This window comes from Paroedura picta, chromosome 10 (assembly GCF_049243985.1).
Source record: "Paroedura picta isolate Pp20150507F chromosome 10, Ppicta_v3.0, whole genome shotgun sequence".
NCBI classification, from domain to species: Eukaryota; Metazoa; Chordata; class Lepidosauria; order Squamata; family Gekkonidae; genus Paroedura; species Paroedura picta.
The window spans coordinates 62929969-62950109 of NC_135378.1; the positions used below are offsets into that span (position 1 = coordinate 62929969).

The 20141-nt window shown below is 40.3% G+C and overlaps 1 protein-coding gene across 4 annotated transcripts in view; it reads left to right on the top strand.

Moving 5' to 3' along the window:
• PRDM5 (PR/SET domain 5) overlaps positions 1-13694 on the top strand; it is a 97915-nt gene extending 84221 nt beyond the window's left edge. For all 4 annotated transcript variants that reach the window (XM_077300426.1, XM_077300424.1, XM_077300425.1 and 1 more), the window contains 2 exons: positions 3214-3318; positions 10927-13694. In XM_077300426.1, the coding sequence (XP_077156541.1) occupies positions 3214-3318; positions 10927-11091 (270 nt within the window). In that variant the 3' untranslated portion in view covers positions 11092-13694. The remainder of the gene's footprint in view (positions 1-3213; positions 3319-10926) is intronic.
• The last annotated feature ends 6447 nt before the right edge of the window (positions 13695-20141 follow it).

Genomic DNA, 20141 nt, shown 5'->3' on the forward strand with positions numbered 1-20141 from the left:
CTGTGCCACAAGAGGCTCTGGGTAATATGTAAGGATGCATTAATATTTAATCTGTTAAATATTTAGATATTGATAGTCAAGAGTTCTGGATTTGAAGCATGTACCGGCTCGAAGCTGCTGTGACACTGTGCAGTTAAAAAGATTTCCCCAAAAGGGTTTGTGTGAATCAGTTCAGTATCATACTTCTTAAACAAGAATGTTGAAAAATAATATAAAACAATTAAGAGAGGCTTAGCAGACAGGCACAGAAATGTCTAGAAATATGGATTCCGAAATGCAAGTCATAAAGCTCAGATAGTGGCTTTAGAAATGATTGGAGAAAAAGACACATAGGTAGTAAGAAAGTGTTTTGTAGCTGTAATATATGGCCAGGGTATGCATTTGATTTCCAGATTGTTGGCTCCACAAAAGAGGAAGGTCATTGAGGCTTTGATTTATGATTGGCATATTTTATATTTACTAAGCCTCTTAATGAAAGGGACAGCTCTCCATACTCCTAACCGATTTTTACGTTTCTGTCATCGGTAAATGCCAACGGATGTAGTTCTTATGTTGCAGCAAGTAGAAGTCATTGCTTCTTTAATCTGAAATATACTCCATAAATATTTGGAATTTACAGTTTTAGCAGTCTTTCTATGCCTGCAAAATTCTGCTTTTTATTGACTTCTGGATGACCTTCTCTTGTTGTTAGTTAGCCTCCCCCCTTGTGCTTTGAAATCTTTTCATCTTTCTTTTAATGTATTCAGTGTTCCTGTTGTCCTTTGTAATGACATTAATTTTCTTCCTAAATTGTTGGTACAGATTTCACGTTTTGTATAGAAGATAGATAGAAGAAGATAATATATTAGTGCAGATAGCATACTCATCAACGCCTTCTCATACATTCTGTCAGTTACTTGTAAAATAAATCAGAATGGTTGCCATTATTATTAACTGTTTTGTGGAATAATCTTGTTAAGAAAAGTCGGTTTTGATACATTTGTCAATACACAGAGAGTACTAGGAATCGTGATATTGTCCTCTCAAGAATTCATGTGCTGTTGAAAACAATGGCAAGCAAAAAAACTACTTTTCATAAAAACCAGATGAGAAGGTAGGGATGCCAGGGGGGTATCCTGTTGCCAGGCCCCGCCTCTCCACTGCCAGACAGGGATATTTCCATAGGTAGTTAAGAATTTATCTCTTTATATGTGAAATGTAAGCCACTGATCTATTATATGGCTATTGGAGCAGCATACAGTAAAACTTGTCTTCAAGGTAGGTGGGTTGGATCTAAACTTCCATTGCATGAGCAGGAGATACTTTCACTTGCATAAGAAGGAGGGGTGTTTCTAACTAATTTCCCCTCCTCACTGCTTCTCCCACTGCATGCCGTGCTCTCTGTTATTCCTAACAATGTCAAAAACAAGTAGCTTTTGGGGCAACAGGAGGAGTGCAGTCTAGAATATGAGGTAGCAAATATTTATTCTGCAAGTGAAGTTCCACTCTCCTGTTAGCATTTTTTATTTTTTAATTATATATGTCATTTTGTAATCCAGACAAATTTTTCACTCAGTCTCCATACTAGAGCTCCTAACACATAATATCTAGCATGGCCCTTTTGGGTGGACAAAGGGGGACCCATAAGCTTAGAGCCCAGTAAATGAATAATAATCATTAGAAAAAAATCAAATAAAAATTCTAGGTCTTAATTCATTAGCGGAGCATTTCTTCATGGAAGAGGCTACCTCCATCGAATACCCATATTCCACTTCAAAGTGTAGTGATGGAGTGAGCAATTCATTGATTCATAGGAATTAGGTAGCATCTTTAAATCACGGGAAAGGTATAACTAAACACAGAATTTGTATGGAATTCCCATCTGTCCATAGCTTTGTATCTTTAATGCAAAACTCTTCATTGTTCTTTATATTTCCTCAGTAGCACATGCACATAAAATGGATTTTCAGAGAGTTTCCGCAGAATATGGTTTGCTTTAACTACCATGCAAAATAAATTAAGGGTGTGTTGGTGAAGCCTGTTTTTCATATGGTTGAGCCAACCATAAACTTCTGTTGAAATTACAGGGTCTATATCTATGGAATATTTACTGAGTCTATATTCAGAGTAGAAGTGGGCAAAAAAAAAATGGTATTTTTCAGTTCAGGTCAGTTGGATCTGGAAAAAAACATTTCCAAAAAAAACCCAGCTCCAAATAACATACAGGTACTATAATTCAGGATTTTTCACAAATCCCAAATGTCTTTAGGTTTAATATACCCGAGAAGCAAAATACCATTAAAAAAAAAACAGCCCCAAAGGCTTAGCTTGACTTCACAGGAAATGTGGTTTAAATTGCACTGCAGAAGCTGGTCCTAAGATCGGTGTGCAGTGGTGGTGGTGGGAGGGGGGGGGGGTTCCATTGACGCAAAAGCTTGAAGACCAGACCCACAAGCATGGGGGGGGGGTCTTCTTTGTTAGAAAATTGGTTTATTCTGTCATATTTTAAGAAAGAGTAGTTCACCAAATAAAATAAATATTTAGAAGCCACAAAATGGATAAACATCTATCTGAAATACAACACTGAGACCAGAGAGCTCTGTTATTAGGTAGCTACGTTATATAAACTACGGGATTTTGTGGAGTGCTTACGTATAGTAAATTGGGAGTGATTCATTTAGTTGGCATCTTTAACATGGAAGTTTGAGAGACTTGTATTTCAGTGGTAATATATTTATATGATACTTTGGTTTTTTGTTTTTGTTTTTTTACAATATCTTCATGCCTATTGTCTCAAGAGTATTACTGTTTAGACTTCCTGTTTAGACTTTGATTCCCTTTTATTATGTGATTCAGGGAAGCTTTTGCAATTTTGGTCTTTGGCACTATGGTTAGTGGGATTAAAAGGCTTCTACCGAAATGCCTTCATTTAAGTAGTTCGTCAAAACTTTCAGAGGCAGCATGATTTTCGATTCTTCGTATTAGCAGTTATACAGATACGCTTTCTACCAAATATTGGCTGCAAAAGAGGAGGCAAGATAATTAATTCCTAAGCAAGTGTTAAAGTGGAAGGTGGCAGGCCTTTCAAAAGTCATTTTTGTATTCTGTGCTGTAACTTCAGCCCGTCAGTTGTTACAAAGCTTCTACCTCCATCCAGCATGGAAGTATGTCCCATTAACAACTTGTGCTCTGCACCGACTCACTTTCACTCCTGCTCTTGTCACTGTGTTACAGGAAAAACCATACCAGTGTTCAGAGTGTAACAAGGCCTTCAGTCAGAAACGCGGCCTCGACGAGCACATGAGGACTCACACCGGAGAAAAGCCCTTTCAATGTGATGTGAGTTAGATTTCTCTTTAGTTAGTCCCATGGGGAATATTCATCTCAATGAATTTTCAAGTTGCACATGGTTGCATACATTTACAGAGTTTGGCAGACTTTCTCACAAGCTCAGAGTGCTGTACTTTTGAAACATCCATCTGTAGTTTTACTAAATTTTTTGTGTTTTTGCTAAAGACATCATGCGTGCGCACACACAAGCTTTTTTATAGTGTATAAATCTTGTTTAAACGATTACAGTTGCCGGTAGGACATTTGAGACTGTTAGATGTGGTGCTTTTTTTTTGCAGGATAGTTTAAGTGTTGAAGATCAGCTTTCAGCCATATAATTTGTTTTATTACAGCTAATCTTATGAATCCCTGCAATACATATTAAATCATGAATTGTTTCTAAAGGAACTGAGTATATATTGTACTGTACTAGCTTCAAAGCCCGTTCCTAAGAACGGGCCTTGAAAGGGTCCCCTCCCCTGGCCAGGCGGCTTAAGGTGGTCTTAGGCGGCAGCTCACAGCCAGATCGTGGGGCAGGTGGGGGCTGGGCAGTTCGTTAGCAGGGCTGGGACAGAGCTCCTTAGCAGTCAGCTAGTCAGCTCCTTAGCAGTCCTTAATGAGCAGTCAGAAGGCCGGGAGGCCCTCATCAGCAGGCCCAGCCTAGTTATATTGTAACTTTTTATCACTGGGGACCAGTCAACGCTTGACAATTTTACTGAGGCCCGGGGGGGGGGTAGTCCTTTGCCGAGGGACGTCGCTGCTGCCTGAGCCCCTGCTCCATTTGCTTTCCTGCTGGCGCCCCTGACTTTCCGCCGCCCGCTGGGGGGGTGCTGCCAGCAGCAGCTGCGCAGTGCCACCTCAAGGGGGAGCCCCAGCCATGGCAGCTGCTGGAGAGCAACAAAGGTGAGCCAGCGGCAGAGTGGCAGGGCAGCCCCTGAGGCAGCAGCTGGGGAGAAGGACGAGGAGGAGCCGTGGCCCGGTACCGACTGGTCCGCAGACCGGCACCGGTCTCCGGACTGGGGGTTGAGGACCACTGGTATAAACTACAGACATTCTAGAACCTTAATTAAATCTCATTAAGAATAGAAAAAATAGATTTCATGAAAGGCTGAAGTTGAGATAAATCACTTTATATTCTGGGTTTGCTTCTTTTGTAGTTCTTTCATTTGAGTAAGTGCATCAATTATAGAATTATTCTATGGAAATTAAATTTATTCAGTTCTTACACTTAAGTATGGTGGCAGCTTTGTCTCTATAGATCCTAATAAAAGTAATCATTTTTGTTTCTTACACAGAAACGTCCGTACAATATGGGAAGAATATGAATGGGCTTGGGAGGTTCTTGAGATCATACAATCCTCCCTTCCCCCCTTCATGCACAGCTTGATAATTTTTAAAGATTTTCACTTTCATAACAAGAAAGTTCATATATGAACCACTATCTATGTTTTTTATTTTCTTCTGAAAAATAGGATACCAAAGTTTAAACTTTGGAATACCAAAGGTTTGGAATACCAATTGGTAAGAAAGTTAATGGCTCAGATGTAGCACAAAGCAATGTTTTGATACAAAAGTTTTTGTATCATTTACTGAAGGTGAGGCAAGAGAACAAGGGAATCAGAGCACAAAGATCCAAGGAGCTTTCGGGATTTACAGTGTCCTATGGCAACTGAGAATGAGAATGAGGTGATTGGATGGTGTCACTGAAGCAGTCGGTGCAAACCTAAATGGACTCCGGGGAATGGTAGAGGACAGAAAGGCATGGAGGATCATTGTCCATGGGGTCGCGATGGGTCGGACATGACTTCGTAACTAACAACAACAATGGCAACTCCTCAAGAGACCATATCTCTTATCCCAGAGTCCAGTAGAGCAACCTGAATTACATCTAATTATTGCTGACAGCTTGAAGACTGAATGAAAGCAGCTCTGGACACTGGGCTACTCAGCAGATGTCACTTCAGACCCCTGTCAATATATCCAAGGAAGATTTAAATTGTGGAATTTCTCATGTTCTTGAAACTGGGCTTTGTCAAAAGACTTTGTGCTCTAAAATGGCAAGTAGTGATTTCAGCAGGACAGAAAACTCTTGTCTTTCAATTGACATGTCAGACATTTCTCAGAGGGCTATCTCCACCAAATTCCCGTGCAGCACATTGATGTAAAACCTGACATACTAACCTGATGGTTATTCCGCTTAGTTTTGTGCTTGTGCCAAGGTGTCCCCTTAGAGAACTGACTTTTGATCGGTTTCCTGATCTGGATTATATCAAGTGGAGGATTTCTGAGCTAAACACAGTCAATAATAAAAAAGCAAGATCTATGTATTTGACCAGAAGGACACGGTTCTAAGGATTGATCTGACAGTTGTAGTATAATTTAGCTATTTTAGCTAGAGTATTAAGCCTCTAGAACAAGAAAACACAGGAAATCTGAATCACTCATCATGTCTTTTACAAACTCTTTCTTGGGCTTTAGGGTCTCTACCACTCAGAGTGAATTCTCAAGAAAGAAGAAAGGTTGTGGGAGCTTTGTCTGCTTAGCCTGGAGAGGAGACATCAAAAGACTCAAAGACTGCCCCACCTTGGAACTCTGAATAAAAGAAAAATTGTAGCGTTGTGAATTTCACTGGTTCCTCAGTGGGGCAGTCTTCCCGTTCCATTATCAGTCCATAAAAAAGGATACAGATTTCAGGAAATTTGGAATGGCTTCTTCAGATACTACCTCACATAGATTGTGACAGGTTTAGGCATTCAAAGCTGGTTGTTTGTCACAGTAAATTCGTTTCTTTTTAATTAGTCAACTTTCTAACTAAGATAAGTAGTTGTATTCTTTCTCACAAAGTACATACAGTATTTTAATTCTCCCCCCCCCCCTATTTTCCCTGTTATTAAGGAAAACTAAAGGGCCCACTGAAATCAGGTAACTAGTGACATTCTAAGGAAGGTAGACAAAACTGGTAATGTCCTTTTTTGTTTCTAAGACCAGGTTTTCCATTGTTAATTTTAACTCAGCAATTAGGATTGAGAAACACTTTTAGTGTCAAAAATTTAAACAATATCAAGTTGATATTAACATTAAAACACTTTCATGTGCCTCAGGAGGATTCTGCAGTAACAGGGGGGGGAAACAGTAAATTCTTTTTAAGTGTAAATATTCTTTGCCTTCTGAATTAAAAACAGAAGCATCTCTCCATTGCTCTACTTTCCATCTTCATAAGAACTCCATGAATATTTTCCTATAGTTGTATTGAAGTCTAACCATAATCTTTATGCATGTGGTTAGCTTCTTTTCTCCTGTTTCTCCCTTTTCTAAACTAAAATTGGATTGTAATTGGAGAAGATTTATTCTTAATGGGGGCCATATATCCCCCACATATGTACACCCAGAACAATCTATCTTTTATCATACTTACTGGGCTACCTCCATAACATTGCTTTGCATATTTCCAGAACTTAAAATTGCCTTTAGAAGGTCTTATACCACACATTGAAGGCATTCTTAGTGTTTGCTATGTTTGCCAGTCCCTTGGTAAGGCAGGAGATATCCAGACTCCATTGGACATGATGTCACTTCTCGGGAAACCCCAGAAGTAATGTCATGCCTCTCTAGGAATAGCCAGAAAATCTGTGGTTTTATCACAGTATTTACAGTGCTTCCTGGAGAAATTATGTCGCTTCTGCTGGTTTGCTGGCAACCCTGGTGTTTGTGTAACCTCAGCTTGTGGGTTCTATGGGGCAGAATTTGGAATAAATCTTGCAATAATTCAAAGAGAATAAAACATTTTTACTTACCATCATATCATGTAACATAACTTACTAACACTACAGAACAATCACCCTTGCCACTCTCAAAATCCATCTCTTACCTCTTGTTGGTGGCCCAAGAAGTCTCCACCTAAAGTCTCTGAGCACCAGCTACTAAGACGAGGGTCCTAAGTGAACTCCCTGTTAAATAATATAGCCCTGAAACAGTAATTCTAAAATTTACAATTTAGAACAAAAGTCTCCCTCCCTTAACAGTTTCCATATACAAATCATAGTTACCTTAAACATGGTGTTAAAAGCCTATGATTAAGGTTTAAACCTCTCAGCAGGACAGCCTTGCTTCCTTCTTCAGCACCCTTCCGCATTTCAAGGCTCCACCCCATTCTGGCTCATTCTATTCCTAGCTAGGGGTTACCGTTGCGTTCTAGAATATCTTCTCAGCCAGTTGAAAAGATGCCATCAAGTTGTATGTTTTGCAGAATGTCACAAAAATGCATTTTATATGAGCTGTTCTAATAAGAGTGTGAAAGAGACCGTCCATTTGACATTGGCACTACAGATCTCTTGATTTAGTTTATAGTCTTTTGAACTTCTTGCTTTGTAGCATAAAGAGAGGAATTTACGGTTTACAAAAGTACAGATTTTAAGTGTGTGCCTGTAAACAGTTTATCCTTCTCATTTTGCAAAGGTAATGTATCAGCACGGTATGATTTAGACTCATTAGGAAATGCTTATGGGTAGAGAATTTGACGCAGCTCATTGGTTTAAGATAATATTCCCACAACATTTCCAATAAGATAAATTATGCATCTGTGATGTATATATTTATGCAAATAGGGATATCTGCAGTTCATAAGTGACATCCAAATCCTTTAAGGTTTCACCTTTGTTCAGAAACAGTTTGCTATTTCTGTTTGAGCAAGCAGTAGTGACAGCCCTTTCCTGGGGCTGGATCTGACAGGGCTGGGCATGTCAGTAACACTGAGATCATAAGACCTCTACATATTGAACATTATAAATGATTCCCCATTTCTGTTCCACACAAAGGGTTCTTGCTGCATTGGATTGTTGGTCTCCTTGTAGCCATAAAACTTCCCTCAGTTATTCTTAATGGGGGCCATATGTCCTTACCACCACCACTGAGAGCAATCTATAAATCTTGGGAGGTATTCTGAACTTGGAGAGAAAAGTGGGAGGTCATTTTGCAATGGCTTCTGACAGCAAGCAAAAGATAGTGGTTTTATTCTGCCGACCCACACTGAGAATAAAATCCCTGATTTATATTTACCCAAGATCTTGTGATATATCATACATATATATCACAAACATACTGCCTTTTCTGGAATTCAGTTTTACATGATGTTTTCCCCCTTGTTATAAGCTTATTCATTATCTCAGATCCCCCAGGGGTGGTGGTGGTGGTGGTTGTTGTTGTTGTTATTTCTATTATTATTATTAAATAGGCTACTTCTTCCCAGAAGCAGGCTCGAGGCTGCTTACAGTGAATTCAATATTACAACAGTTAAAACGTTAATTAAAAACCACATCATTAAAAAATTTCTCATCATTTCCTTTGCTGCTCCACTGGCATTTTTATATTACACAATTTCAAATCTATGATGGGAGATTTCTCTGTATACAGAGTAACCAGTGTCCTGGAAATGTCAAGTTGGGAGAGTAGGAGGGAGGCCCATAGTTGTTTTTGTTTTCCATTTCTCCTAGTTTCAACTGCAGGCCTGGTGAAAAAGCATAATTTTACAGGCTCTGTGGAACTTCACTAGTTCCGTCAGAGCCTGGATGTCAGTTGGTAGCTCATCCCACTAGGGAGGAACCAGTCGGATTTCTCTGGGGCCAGGGATCACTAGCAAGATTGTATTTACAGATCGTAATATTCTCTGGGGAGCATACTGGTAGAAGCGGTCCCATAGGAACACAAGGCCCAGACCATGTAAAGTTTTAAAGGTTACCAATGCTTTCAACTTGATCCGAAACACTACTGGCAACCATTGCGGCTGGTGGAGGGCCCTCCTTGGGATCCTTGTTAGGACCCGTTCAGATACATTCTGTACCAGTGACAATTTCCAGATCATAGTCAAGAGTCCCCCCTTTAATTTGTCCATTCAATTATTGGCATAGGCCTGCTCTTTTTTTGATGGCTGCTTCTGTTATTGAAGACCCTTCCCAAAAAGGTGTGGAGGACCCCTGTCTTGTCTAGCTTCCATAAGAAATGGAAGGTCATTCTTTTTAGGTGGGCAATTTGCAGTTAATGTCATAAAAAGGTAAAGGTAAAGGTATCCCCTGTGCAAGCACTGAGTCATGTCTGACCCTTAGGGTGACGCCCTCTAGCGTTTTCATGGCAGACTCAATACGGGGTGGTTTGCCAGTGCCTTCCCCAGTCATTACCGTTTACCCCCCAGCAAGCTGGGTACTCATTTTACTGACCTCGGAAGGATGGAAGGCTGAGTCAACCTTGAGCCGGCTGCTGGGATTGAACTCTTAGCCTCATGGGCAAAGCTTTCAGACGGCTGCCTTACCACTCTGCGCCACAAGAGGCTCTAGTTAATGTCATGAGTGTTATTATAAGGAGGCAGGGGAGGAGCCATGCCTGAGTGGACGAGGAGCTGTTTTACATGCAAAAGCCAATGAGAGAGGTCTGGAGATCTGGCCTAAGTTACCTCTAATATGCAGATGACACTCAGCTCTGTCTCACACTATCCAAAGAGATTGTGGAAACCATTAGCAGGTGCCTGGAGATGGATGAGAGCTAACAAGCTGAAAATCCTGGAAACATGGAGAGGCTTTTAGCAAGGGGGAGAGCATCTGATCTGGGTAATAGGTTATTCCTTGTTCTGTATGAGGTAGTACTTTCCTTAAAGGAGCAAGTTCATAGCTTGGGAGTGATACTAGACCTTGGCCTTTTGTTGCAAAACAGGTGGCAGTAGTGATCAGGGGTGCCTTTCACCAACTTTGGCTGGTGAGCCAGCCATGGCCTTTCCTGGACAGAAAAGATCTTACCACTGTAGTGCATGCCCTGGTAACATATAGAGTAGATTACTGCAATGTACTTTACACAGGGCTGCCCTTGAAGACTGTCTTGAATGTTGGGACAGAACATTGTGGCCAGAGTGTTTGTGGGACTTTAGTTTGTAGGGACTATATCACTCTAATGTTGTTCCATGTTTCCAGTTTGCTTCCAGACTCAGTTCAAGGTGTTGGTATTGACCTTTAAAGCCTGGGGTCAATATACTTTAAGGAGCTTCTTTTTCCATGCACACCTCCCTGCTCACTCTGATCATCCCCAGAGACCCTGCTTAAGTTGCCTTCACCATCCGAAACAAGACAGGTGGCAACTGAGAATGTTCTTGTTTGTTTTGGCTGGGTGGCCTTGGGCTCATCACAGCCCTGATAGTGCTCCTCTGACCAAGCATTCCTGTCAGCAGTTCTCTCAGCCTCACCTACCTCACAGGGTGTTTGTTACAGGAAGAGGAAGCAAAGGCCATTGTGAGCCACTTTGAAATTCCTTCAGCAGTGAAAAATAGGGTATATGATACAGCACTTTTTCTTCAGATCCCTTGAATAAAACTTTGTTGGTCTTAAAGGTACCATTGGATTGAAACTATGTTCCATTGTTAAAGCAGCCTTGTAAGTCTGGATTGCTAGGCAACTGAAGGAAACCACCAACACCTCCCATTTTCCTAAGTGGTACAGAGGATTGCTCATCCAAGGTTCCACATCTCATGTTAGGTGCTCATCCTCCCCCCCCCCCCAAAGTTGATTGCATCTAACTTAGTTGGTGTTTCTTCAGGGGAATCTAAATGCTTTGTTTTTTGTCTCTGTGTTTATGCTTTAGGTTTGTGACTTGTCATTCAGTCTAAAGAAAATGCTGATCCGGCATAAACTGACTCACAATCCCAATCGCCCGATGGCAGAGTGCCAGCTGTGCCACAAAAAGTTTACAAGAAATGACTACCTCAAAGTGCACATGGAAAATGTTCATGGAGAAACTGACAGCTAATTTGGGGCTGACATGAGAGAGTGTCTAACATTCCCTTTGGAGGCGTACAAATGCCAGACTTCTCACCTGATTAGTGAATGCAAGACATACACAAAAACTCTAATGTGTTCACATAATCGCTTTTTTATATTACCTCCCATTATGCTCATACTTTTAAAAAGTCTTCTAAATTATACAAGGCTTGAAACAAAATAATTAAAATAAGGGTGAAATGTCGACATCATTTTAGATCGGGGTAAATGTCACCAAAATTCATCATTTGCTCACTGTTAAGATGTCTTTCTGATGTGCCGCCATTTCATGAAGCGAAACATTGTTCTTACAAAAGTTAGATTTCCATTATGTGATCAAATACCCATTTCACTATGTGAGAATACATTTCTATGACATATTCCCATCTAAAATGATCCCATAAAATTACTTTGGGTTCAGCCTTATGACTCCCTTCTACCAAATCTTCTTTCAATAAAGATTTCCTTCCTTCAACAAAGAAAGACATCAGAAAAAAATCATTTACTGTTAGAGGAAGTCTTTTTACCCAAAAAGAAGATTTAGCAGAAGAATATCATAGGATCCAAACATAGGATCCAAACATAAAATTTCAATTAATCTCACAACATTGAGCTTGTCTGTAATTCGGATCATAGTTATATATGCTTCCCATAGAAGCCCATGTAACTTTGGCACATGCGAATTGAGACTGCACATTCATGTTAGATAGATCTGGATTATCTGTGTGAGAATAATGCCCTTTCTTACTCTTTAAGGTGCTAGATTTTTATAACCCAATGAAACTGTTGTCGAACATACACATTTTATTCTGGTTTACAAACTCAGAATTCAAGCAAAGGCTAGAATTTGTTTGAACACCAGAGTAAGATGGAGCTTATGTAGACATCTGATATTGTGTAATTCATTTGGTTGCATCATGCAAGACAAACCACAAGCAAAAGCTGTGAGCAACTTATGTTGAAATGCTGTGCTAATGCAATATTTGTAAATGATGAAGCAATAACAAACAAAACCCCCAGAATATTATCCAACAGTTGATTATGGCAAGGAACATGTAATTGTGGCTAGGGTGAAGTTTAACTCCATAGAGCAGGGGTAGTCAAACTGCGGCCCTCCAGATGTCAATGGACTACAATTCCTATGAGCCCCTGCCAGCAGGAATTGTAGTCCATGGACATCTGGAGGCCCTCAGTTTGACTACCCCTGACATAGAGTGTTGCATCATTTATTGTTATGGTTATGCAATCCTTGGCATGTCCAGTTAAAATGATCAGGTAGGAGACTTTGTGAAAGACCCTGTGACCTTGGGTTATGCAATGAGCATTCTTCATGTTCATTTTTTTATTGTTACCAAGACCAATGCTACATTAACTACATGTTTTTTTTCATTTCTTGGCTTATTGAGGAGAACGATCCAAGTTAATGTGTGACCGAAAGGAAGTAAATAAGACAGAAAAGTGTCAACTTGGAGAGATGAAGTCATTTTAAGAATACTGGGGTGTAGCTAGACATTCTAGAAACAAGCCGTTCTTGCCCAAATGGCTAAAATTATACAACCTGGGTTTTTTTGTTGTTGTTGTTGTGTTGAGCCTATCATAAAAATGAAGGCCAGCTTAAGTGATTTTCCAGGACACAAGAGGGAAACGTTTCCTGTAAGTAAGAAATGTGTATGTATGTCACTAGGCAATAGGCTATTTTCAACTATTTTTATGGTATGCAGAATATTTTCTTACAGAGTGGTTTCTTGCAATTTAAAAATTATAGTAATTATAATTGTGCTTATGGATAAGTAATGAAAATGCACATAATATATTTTGAAAAATAAGAGGCCAGCCATAGATCAAGAACTGGTTTCTTCTGCAACATGAACCAGTTTTGTTTTTTTTTTTGGGGGGGGTTGGTTTTTTGTTTGTTTGTTTTTGCTGTGGGAACATCTCTAGCCACTGGCTGGGAGGAACTGCAGAAGAAGTCAACGAAAGTGATTTCTCCAGAGGAAGCAGTGCCTGGAGATCTCCAGGCCCCCACCTGGAGGTTGGCAATCCAACTGCCCAAAGTCCCCCCCACACACACACGCACCAACCATGATGTTCCCACATAGACTTAATTGTGTGCCAGTAGCATCGCAGTATTAGGACTGAATGAGAGAGCAAGGGAAGTAATGATAGGCACAGAGACTGTTCAGCTCTTTTCACCTATGAATCCTACCACTTTCTGACACACACAGCACTTTATACATGATGTGGCAGAATGCAAATGTGGATTTAACCAGATCTTGCTTCTTATCTCACCACAGGTGCTAATCTCATTCCGTCCTTACATCTATATTCTTACCAAGAAGGGCTATACATCTTCCTTATCTTATCATATTTTATTGTATTGCTTATGTGGAATCATTGTAATAGTCATTGTAATGTAATTCAGTGAATAGTAGAATGTAATTTAATTTGGAATGGTAGATTGGAATGTATTTCTCAACCAATCACCTTACCTTAAAGAAAAGGATAGTGTTAGTTACCTCTGTGTTTGACAGATGGAGCATAACAGTTAATTACTCTCAGCATTCCACAATTAAAGAGTACATTTACACATCAGTCTCCAATCCTGATGTATTTGTTTGCTTCGGTATGTTTTCCTTCAGGATTAAATTTAAAAGAAAATGGTGACCATATAAACTAGTTATTCCTGTTTGGACCTTACATCTGTTGTATGCTGCTTTACTGCTCACCCTCTTTGTGTGCACATGAAAGGTTATACCATGACTAAAACTTTTATTGGTATTAAAGGTGCTACTGAACTCAGCAAGTGTGGTGTAGTGGTTAAGAGGGGCAGTTTCAAATCTTGCAAGCTAGGTTTGATTCCCTGCTCCTCTACATGCAGTCAGCTGGATGACCTTGGGCTTGTCACAGCCCTGATAGTGCTGTTTTGACTGAGCAGTGCTCTCAGAAGCTCTCAGCCTCACCTGCCTCACAGGGTGTCTTTTGTGGGGAGAGCAAGGGGAAGGCAATTTTAAGCCACTTTGAGACCCCCTTCGGGCAGTGAGAAGTGGGGTATAAAAACAAACTCTTCTTCAATTCAAATTTATTCATGATCATTGGCCAATAGATATAAAGATAAGAAATGCTATAGATGCATTAAGAAATCAAGTCAATCTGATACATTAAAATTCTAAATTTAAAATTCTGCAGACTTTCAAAGACAATATTACAAAGTCTTTCCAATTTTAAAAATCCACTAAATATATGCAGGGAAAATAAACCAGCTTAGTGTAGTGGTTAAGAGCGGCAGCTTCTAATCTGGCTAACTGGATTTAATTCCTTGTTCCTTCACGTGCAGCCGCCTGGGTGGCCTTGGGCTCACGCAGCCCTGATAGTGCTGTTCTCACAGAGCAATAATATCAGAGCTCTCTCAGCCCCACCTACTGCACAGGTGCTTGCTGCGGAAAGAGGAAGAGAAAGTGATTATAAACTACTTTAAGACTCCTGGTAGACAAAAATGGAGTATATAAACCAACTCTTCTTCTAAACAAAAATACATTATGCATCATTAGACCAATTCTTCCATACTCTACTAGCAAATCTGGCAATTTTACTTGTTAAGGTCTCTATGGGTATCAGACAAAATCCGTTTGAGATGCTGTTTCCTAAAAACGGGGACAATCTGACTGAATTGAAGTTCTGTTTCAAATTTGTTGTTAGTTGCGAAGTCGTGTCCAACCCATCGCGACCCCATGGACAATGATCCTCCACCATTCCCCGGAGTCCATTTAAGCTCACACCAGCTGCTTCAGTGACTCCATCCAGCTTTTGCCCAGTCGCTTCATTCATTCTGGTGCTACTCATACTAGCCGTCTGCTCATCCCAGTAGCATATTGGACACCTTCCGAACTGAGGGTCGGCGTCGGTCGACCTGAGGGTCAGTCATCTTCCGGCGTCATATCGTTTTGCCTTTTGGAACTGTCCATAGAGTTTTCATGGCAAAGATACTGGAGTGGTTTACCATTTCCTTCTCCAGTGGATCACCTTTTGTCAGAGCTCTCTGCTATGACCTGTCCGTCTTGGATGGCCCTGCATGGAATAGCTCATAGCTTCGCTGAGCTACGCACACCTCTTCGCCACAACAAGGCAGCGATCCTTGAAGGGGGATCAAATATGATTATATAATTGATTGGTTGATTGATCATTGATTGATATACTACCCCTCTCGGTTGTCCATCTGCCCTCTTTTACATAAGCAAATGTGTTCTGCAACTGCTAGTCTTTTAAATTTTCCTTCCAAGTCTGCTTAAGGCAGGGCATTATACTGAGCTCAAGTTTTGTTCTGTTGCTTCAGACCAACATGGCTACCCACTGGAATCCATCTCCACAGAACTATTTCTCTTTGCAGAATGGAGGGCCAAGAGGTGGCAAGCTCATGGTCTGACCTGGTCTTCAGCCCCCCCTCCCCCCCGTGTCACTTCAGCCTCCTGTTTGTACATGACACATCTAAGAAACCTTCTTTTTCTTCACATAAGAACAGCCTCCTTGAAAAGGCATGGTTTTTGCAATATGCACTGTGAGAAGGGTTATCAGTATAGCACTGTACTTTCTTATCCAAGATCTATACACAAGTATACTGTTCATTGCTGTGTGGTCACTGGAGTACACAGTGGAGTATCTTATCAATGCAGCTGCTGTGGTGCCATATCCAATCAGAAGTCATGTTTGTGTCTTTCCATAAGGGAAGCACACTAATGTGCACTAATATAAAGTGGATCAGAGCTATTTTACAAGCTGCTGCTTCTGTATAGATGTAATTTGAGATTCATTGTTCTGTCAAGTCTGCTTTGGGATATTCATAATTGAACTTTCAGCTGTCAGTTGTGCTGACAGCCACATGTGGGATTTCTAGTTTAAAAGGCTTATAGTAACCGACTTTATTGAACCATGCCACTTATATTTAGCAGTTATCACTCACTCAGGCATATTACTATGTCAAGAACAGTCCAATCAGCCTTCCTCAATACTAAGTCATAGAGCCAGATTAAACATATTTCAACTATTTTAAGTTCCACTATAAGGGAAATTAATGATGGATAGCATATGCGTGTATGTGTCCATTCATAGCTCCAGCCCCATTGCACATGGATTTTGTACATATCCTTTTTGATAGTCCTCCCTTTTTTCATGGCTAGAAAAACTAGCTAGATCCAACCTTATATGCTAAAAACACCCAAAGGTCATTAAGGAAATCGAATTGACCTCAACTGAAATGCTCTGCCCAATGACCTCAGAGCCCTCTATGACCTTGGACGGTTCCATGTGTTTTGCAAGAAAGAGCTGTTATGCTGGGCCGATGATGGAGGCCCTGAAAATAATATCAAGATTTCCCCCCCACCAAAAAAAATGCATCCAAACTGGAAGACTGTCACCCAACCCTTCCCCTTCTCTCTCGCTTGAGTAGGAGGCAACAAAGGAAAATTAATTTTTGTTTTTAAATTTCTGGATTTCAACTTGTAATATTTTACATCCCTTTCTTTATATTTCTGTATATTTATATTATAGTGTATCTTTTTAAAATAACGTGTAGCCTGCCCTGAGCCTTCAGGGAAGGATAGGATATACATACAAGAATAAAATTAAAAAATAAAGTTTGGCCACAGCACGTGGGGTGAATTGGAGTAAATGGGAGCAGTGGACAAGGTAGAAGGATGGGGGTATTGCCCCTTGCGTCCTGTACCCATCACCTGAGGGGATCACCTCAGTTGGTCTCATCATAGGACTGGTTTTGCCAAGGAAACATGAAGAACTTGATTATTCTGTGAGTCTCAAATGAGAATCGACAAGCTATGAACCTATTCAGTGAATGTTAATAGCTTTCACCACAAGGCTAAAGGAATGTATGTCCTCATACACTTTAGAGGGGAATGTTTGTTATCAAGGCAATTTTTATACTTCTTGAATATTCATTTCCATCTAATTGGTAATCCACTCATAAATTCATACAGGTTCTTAATAACCCAGCTGGGAGTTTTACTTTTTTAAAAAATTGTACAGCCAGTGTTCCATGTGAAATCCATAAATGAGCAAATCCAGGTAATATGTTTTATTCCAACCAAATTGACACAAAACATAGTGCAAACATTCAGTTTAGACCACAATCCTAGACACATGTGGGAGACACAGATCCTGTCACCTCCCTAAGTATATGCATTACATCATTATAATACTAAGTCTTGTCTGGATTTCATTGTCCGGATTGAGAGTTTTCTGTTCTTGAAGTAGTTCAAGTTCTAAACTTTGGTCCATTCCGCACAACTTAAATGTAGCCGAAGTCTTACCTTTTGTAAACACTATTAATTTAACGTTCCACATGACATCGTAAAAAACCCACAAAACTCCCGCCAAACTCCAGCAACAATCGGAATTTTATAGCACCAGAAAAGTGGATTCCCCCTGAAAAAAATGCTACACTTCTGAGCACAAGCCGCAACACATCAGCGAAAGACATGTGCGTTCTCAAAATAGCGGTAGAAAGAATGTCCCTCCCTAGTTCTCACCCCCGAGCTTCCAGAGACGCAATCGCCATTTCCCCCCTTAAACCGGCAAAAGCAACGAATAAGCAAGGCTTCTCCAGCTGAAGTCCCTCCACAGAAATAAAACAAAGCTCCGTTCTGCAATTGTCTTTAAAGTTTCCGAGCACAATACAACCCCCTGTTCAACACTGCCAGAAATTGCACCAATGGGGGGGGGGGTTCTTGAAAAGCGTGTAAACGATTAAGCGCCAGCTCCTAACGCCAGAGGAAAAGGTCTTTTTGAGGCATTGAATGAACAAATATTCGTTGCAACTGGTGTTTTCAGGTTTTTAAAAAACAGTTTTTAAAAGGAAAGAGGCCTTTTGGGAGCACAAACACAACAGTTCATTGGCTGTTCTGTTTGACTGATGGCCAGGGGTGGGAAGAAGTGCTGAAAAGTATTGCCTCCTTTGTTGCGATTCTGGCGAGACCGGAAACCTGTGGGGAATGAACAGACCGCTACTGGGACTTCAGTATTCCACTAGAAGTGAAGGTGTGCGGAATGATGAAACTCCACTATTAAATATAGAGTTTCTGCAAACATTTAGCAACATTGGTCATTGTGCAGAATGGCCCTTGAAGCAGATCGACACCTTGATAAAATCCAAGTTCAGTACTTTCTTCCACCATGAGAAGTCCCTAGCCCAGAGATAAAAACTGCCCTCAATCTAACCTTTGAGAAAACAGATGGACAATAAATTTTAATTTTGGGAGAGGTGGGAGCGGACTTCTAATTTCACATGCAGAAGAAACAAAATGAGGAAGAAGCACTTGAAGTGTTTTTCTGTCTTAGAATAGGCAGTCAATGTAGCCTTGAGTGTTAACTGACACATTGAGTGTCACTTTCCCTGTATCTTGTTAGTTCTGCTCATGTGACGTTCATCTTTCAGGCAATTGAGGTGATAGTTAACCCTCAGCTACTTCTTAGGTTACAACAGCAGTGAGATCAGAGGCTCTGTTTGACATGCACTCTATCATCACCTACCAGTGACGAAAGAAATGGGAGGAAACAACCACCCAGAATGGCAGAGATAGAGACCAGATGCTCCATCTCTCCCTGTGGATTCTATCCCAAATAGGTGAGAATGCTTTCCTGCCCCTCATGATCTGGGTCTGGCATGAAGTTAGCTACCTTTGGATCTGCAAAGCAGCAAGATGGGAGAGAAACAAAGGCAAAACTACAACCTGGAAGTATTTAATGTTTTGGAAAATGGCAAATGAACAGTTGAGTGAACTGCTTTGAAGCATATTTAGTTTCCAAGAGATTTATAGTGTGCAAAGACCACACCAAAGATTACCTGGCTGCTCTTTAGCATCAGGCAGTTTTTGTTTGTTAGTTTAAAGAAAGGATCTTTATTCTGTGGTGGGTGTTTCTTGTGCTCCCCATTTTTTAAAAATGCCACATGAGCACCCAGTTTGGGCAATGAAGTGAAGGCCAGCAAAGAAAGAAGTGTGTACACACATAAAAAGGTGCTTATCTTTTCCCGATAACATTGCTGTGTTTGTTTATTAAATTATGGAGACATTTCTGAACTGCTGGTCCCCTGCCCAAAAATGTTTTAATGGGCAGAGCCAATCTGTGAAGCTCTTTTCATAAAGAAGTCCCTGGCTTTGTTTGTCTTCTTCTCTGAGGGAAGAGGTCGGGCCGTTTCCAACCCACAACCTCAGTTCCAGGTTAAGCAGCTGTTCAAACATAACTGGAGGAAAAATTGAAGCAGATCTTGCAACCAGTCTCAGAGGCATGTGTCCTTGTTGCATGTTGCCAGGATTAGCAGGTTGCCATGGACTTTGATCACTTTGACTCTCCCTTTACTATTTTCACAAAAAGTTGAATATATATATTTACTATTGTGCTTGCTGGAGAAATCTTGCTTGTAAATTGTAGGATCTAAAACTTCCATTTCAGAACAAAAGGATTTGTATTTTCATAGATCCAGAGAGAGAGAGAGAGAGAGAGAGAGATCAAGTTTAGAATCTCCTTTGCCTATTAAAGTTTTTAAAGATGTTACATTTATTATGATAAAATATGGAATCCTAATCAATGAGCAATTATATGCACATGTAGTGTGCATATACTGGCAGCATAATCCACACTGATTTCCAGTTTAGATTACAATAATGTGATATATGCAGCAAACCAGAGGAGATGACTGGAGTTCCATGGAAGGAATTCCCACTTTTTAAAGTTCAGGTTTCAGAACATGAGGCTGATTCTAAATGTGACCGTAGCATGAAAGGACCACAGCTTTCTGTTTTTTCAAAATCTGTGGAACTATTGTTTCATCTGAATACAGATTAATACACATGTAGAATTCTCTTGTTTGATGCAGAATGTAAACTTTAGAAGTAGAGCAACAGTAATATTTGGTTGATAGATATATGTTTTAGAGGGGAAAATTTCAGTGGATTGTCTATGTTTATTTAGGTAAATGGTCCACCAAGCTGACCATTTCAAAAATAGTGATCAATTCAGATTGTTTAGAAATGT